General features: G+C 45.3%; 1 protein-coding gene across 1 annotated transcript; it reads left to right on the top strand.

The window, feature by feature from the left end:
* Positions 1 to 2,706: 2,706 nt before the first annotated feature.
* LOC311043578 (polyribonucleotide 5'-hydroxyl-kinase Clp1-like) lies at positions 2,707 to 4,065 on the top strand (the record flags this gene model as incomplete). Its single annotated transcript, XM_084054884.1, has 1 exon — positions 2,707 to 4,065. The coding sequence occupies one exon, from the start codon at positions 2,707 to 2,709 to the stop codon at positions 3,997 to 3,999; it is 1,293 nt and encodes a 430-aa protein (XP_083911010.1). The 3' UTR covers positions 4,000 to 4,065.
* Between the last annotated feature and the right edge of the window lie 672 nt (positions 4,066 to 4,737).

Raw genomic sequence — 4,737 nt, 5'->3', positions numbered from 1 at the left:
GGTTCTAACCTAGTCCAGCAGTGGCACCCTTGGGTGCAGTAACAGGGGTCTTTACTGCAGGGCACAGATGGTATGCAGAGATTCTGATAATCTCTTCTAATTTAATTTTTATTGTAATAATTCATTATGGACAGCATTAGTTGAGGCCAAGGGAAATGGATTTGGGAATGAAGGATGGTCAATGATAATGCTACACAGTATTTTAAGATGTTATTAAGATCTGCCTGTTCAGCAGGGCGTGGAACAGTAGAAAATAGTCTGCTCCTCTGCATGAAAAGAAGTGGCTGGCGATGTCACGTGTATCGGAGGAGACGTGACACGGTTTTCTACACCCCAAGACCAAGCGCGTCACCACTGATAGGGACTACATGGAGGAATTGGGTGTTGCCAATTAAATTGTGACAAAATTTTAATTGGAAAGTTTCTGTGATTACATAAAATGAAAGCAACATCAAGGAATTAGAGTATGAAATGCTTACATAGTAGATAACACATGCAATGTAACACAGACAACATATAGGCTAGGTCCCCACATTAAAAAAAACAATCTCACCCTTCCACACTTAATTTCCTCTTCAAATACATGAAGTGGAAAACTGTATGTCACAGACACCCCATCCATAAAACCAGAATTTGCAAGCAATCCAGCCAACTATGGTTAACTAGGTTACGCTCCGCCTCCGCCAAATTCTATCCACATTTGTCAGGTGTTTATAGCTACACTAACTCCTTTGAAATGATGGAGCTGATGTTTCATATTTTCTCCACCCAGTTCTCCTGAGTGCTTCATCCTCATTCGCAGGGGGGCCAAGCTATCATGGTAAATCACATTACGCATGAGTTTGAGAAACATCCTAAAATTGCTCTCCCAATGCTGTTCATTTCAAAATACAGTATAATGATATACAGCACTTTATTTATAAAGCATTTAGCACAACAAAGTTACAAAGTGCTTTACATAATACCATGTGTTTTGTGGTTGGGTGGGTTGGCGAGGCGTGGGTGCAGATTGGGAGGGTGGGGAAGGGTAGGATGAAAGTGATGTTGTGTATTGTCTAAATGAGAATGATTTGAATAAATCGAATGTCACTTGCTTGTCTGCTTTTTTTCTCTCACCAAGGATCTGTGCGCAAGTATCAATCTATATCTATATCAAAATCTTTATATTGTATATATTGTGCTCTTGACCTATATGGTTTCTGTTCATCAAAATAATTTAGGTGGCATTGATTATTACTTTCTGTGTGTTTTGTGACGTGTAGCTATCATTAGATAAACCTTTGACCTTAAATCCCTGTACTGTGCTGAGGTTTATAATATATGCAGTATGACGTTTATTAGGGGGCCAAAGCACGTCAGTGCGAAGGCACCATTTTGTATTTGTTAGTTTTATTATTATTATTCAGCTGTTTTTTGCAGATCTGACTTAACAGTCGTTTTTGCAAAACTGAAATATGGTAGAGGGCTATGCCAAACGGCCAAATCATTGGCCAAAGGGTGGCGCTATAGAGCATGCAATTGAAACAAATGTGTCTCCTCGTAAGGAACCACTTTGCCTCTTTGACCTTTAGATCATCCGGCATTTTGAATTACTAGAGGTTTGGGCCGCTGCGCGGCCCTCACATCTAGAGATGGGGAAGCTACGTGACCCTCACACGGGTGCAATACGTTAGTCCGACAGCGCATTCCTCCGACAGCGCAGTGCTCCGACATTAAACAGTAAACCCGAACCAAACCCGCACCCTAACCCTAACCGCACGCGGATGCCACATAGTCGGAGAAAAGGTCTGTCGGATTAACGCATGCCTTCCCCCTCACACCTATGACGCACCGCCGATCCGACTGATATGCCCATATATGGAGATCTCTCTATCGTCAGTCCTTTTCCCTTTTATGCCCATATATGGATATCTGTCAGTCCTTATCCCTATTATGCCCATATATGGAGATCCCTGATGTCATCAGTATATGCCCATAATGGGCATACACAGACAATAATTTCTGCGTCAAATAACTAATATGGAATTCATTAATTGTGTATTCAACTCTATGAGCTCTGTAAAGAACATTCAGGGTATACTTGCCGGCATTAGCCATAGATGGATACCACCGCACGGTGGACTATGGCAGGAGGCTCGGAAACCTATATAAGGGAATGAATGGCCGACCTTTAGTGACCTAATCGACCCCAACCTTCCCATATATGGAGATCCCCATAGATGGAGACAATCAACAACCCCAAGTCTGACATCATAGAATCTTTCCTAGACGGCTATACATGGAGATACGTAACCTAACATACCTAGCTCTGACATCAGAGAACCCCTCCTGGAACTCCATATATGGAGATAACCGAAACGTCCAGGACAGACATCATAGTCCCAGATTTGGGCATAACTGACATAGCCCGCTCCATATATGGATATGCCTGACACTACCTGACATCACCCTGATGTCACCGTAGTGACATCAGGGCCGCAGCCAACAGTATAAAAGGCCTCGGGATGCCTTGTTTAAGGGAGTTCATCAGTGACACCGAGCGACTCTTTCCCGAGAGATAATCATCAGACAATCCATCAGTAGCTAGTTTTCACAGCCTAAGCATTCCATATCGGCTTTACCTACTTCTTGGATAAATATCATAGCGGCTTTCGGATCTGGTTAAAGAATCAGTCGATTAGCAGTTTTATAAGCTCCTTAAACTCCATGGCGACAGAAGGTGCAGATAAGACCAGGGAAGATGTGCCAGCACCCGGAGCAGGAGGCACCAGGTTCGACCTGGAGAAGGAGACGGAGCTTCGCTTTGAGGTGGAGGCAGGGGAACGTGCCCAACTGGAGCTCCTCACAGGGATGGCTGAGGTCTTTGGTTCAGAGCTCAACCGGAACAAGAAGTACACATTCGGACCAGGCTCCAAGATAGCAGTTTTCACCTGGCAGGGCTGCAGTGTGTCCCTGTATGGTAAAACAGAGGTTGCATATGTATCCAAGGATACTCCCATGCTACTGTACCTCAATACACATGCTGCTTTGGAACAGATGAGAAAACAGGCTGAGAGAGACAATGAGAGTGGGCCTAGGGTGATGGTGGTAGGACCTACAGATGTGGGGAAGTCCACAGTGTGCCGGTTGCTACTAAACTATGCTGTAAGACTTGGCAGGAGGCCAACACTGGTGGAGCTGGACGTAGGACAGAGTGGGGTGTCGGTCCCAGGAACCGTGTCAGCGATGTGTATCGAGCGTCCAGCAGATGTTGAGGAGGGTTTTTCAGTCCAGGATCCTCTGGTATTCCACTTTGGCTCTATCACCCTAGCAACCAACATCAAACTTTACAATAAGCTGACATCCCGCTTGGCTGAAGTGTTTAACAAGCGCTGTGAGGTGAACAGGAAAGCCAGTGTTGGAGGCTGCATCATCAACACCTGTGGCTGGGTGAAGGGCTCCGGTTATCAGGCTTTGGTGGACTGTGCCTCTGCCTTCGAGGTGGACGTGGTGCTGGTGCTTGACCAGGAGAGGCTCTACAACGAGCTCAAACGAGACCTTCCGCACTTTGTGCGGGTGGTCCTCCTGCCCAAGTCTGGCGGGGTAGTAAAGCGCACCAAGGGTCCTCGGCAGGAGACGCGTGACGAAAAGATCCGTGAGTATTTCTATGGCTTCCGTGGCGTCTCCTTCTACCCTCATGCCTTCGACGTGCGCTTCTCAGATGTCCGCATCTACAAAATCGGGGCACCGTTCATCCCAGGACGCCACGGGCACCAGCTCAAGCTGGTGCCCGTGACGCCAGGGCCAGACCTCACGCATCATGTGCTGAGCGTGAGCTGTGCTGAGGAAGGGGAGGAGGGAACTAGAAGGGGTATAGTGGAGAGCCCGGTTTGTGGGTTTATTGTGGTGACTAATGTGGACACTCAGGCACAGGTGATGACCGTGTTGTCACCAGCGCCCAGACCTCTACCAAGACACACTCTGCTACTCATGGACATCCGCTTTATTGACCTGAAATAAAGGAGATTTTAAGGCACAGAGGATACTGTGATGAGGCCCTCATCACCTTACTCCATCATTATTATTATTAAACAAGGGAACCAGGAAACCTGGTACTGCCAGACCCCTAGTGGTTGAGATCTGGATGGCTTCGCATGACGTGTGCAGAGGAAAAGAGGGACAGACCGACCGACCGACAAAGCCTCATGTAGGCCGACCCCCTGGGTCTGGCAAAAATGAATAATGATTATGATACCGTTAATGGTATTGATATGAAGTATTTTGATTTGTTTGGACTGTAGGTTTTTCCATTTATTACCATACAATGTAAAGTGAACAAAAGATTGTTGAATTTAATGCAATTCCCAATGTTAAATATGGGAATTTGTAGGGAAGGAAACTTCTAAATGTCATTTTGCTCATTCATTTTTCCTTTAGAGTTTGTTAAGGCTCTAATTTGGTCATAAATGATGCTTTTAAAACATGAAAAAAAAAGGAAATACAGTACATACATACATACGTAGTTACATACATACAGTACGTAGTTACATACATATACATACGTATGTGCTGTACATAAAAATACATATTGCATGCATATTTTATCTATCTTTTATCTTTCATATTTGACTCACTCCTTGGAGTGCAGATCTCTGCCAGGCCAGGTTGCCTACTCAAGGCTGTGTCAGTCGTGGGGGCGACGCAAGGAAGTCGCGGGGGGAAAAATATAAGTAAGTTCGTTTGACAGATGCAACTGTT

This window comes from Gymnoscopelus microlampas (assembly GCF_963454915.1).
Source record: "Gymnoscopelus microlampas genome assembly, chromosome: 4".
Lineage (NCBI taxonomy): Eukaryota > Metazoa > Chordata > Actinopteri > Myctophiformes > Myctophidae > Gymnoscopelus > Gymnoscopelus microlampas.
The sequence above is the reverse complement of the archived record's forward strand: the minus strand, read 5'-3'. Positions and strand labels throughout refer to the sequence as shown.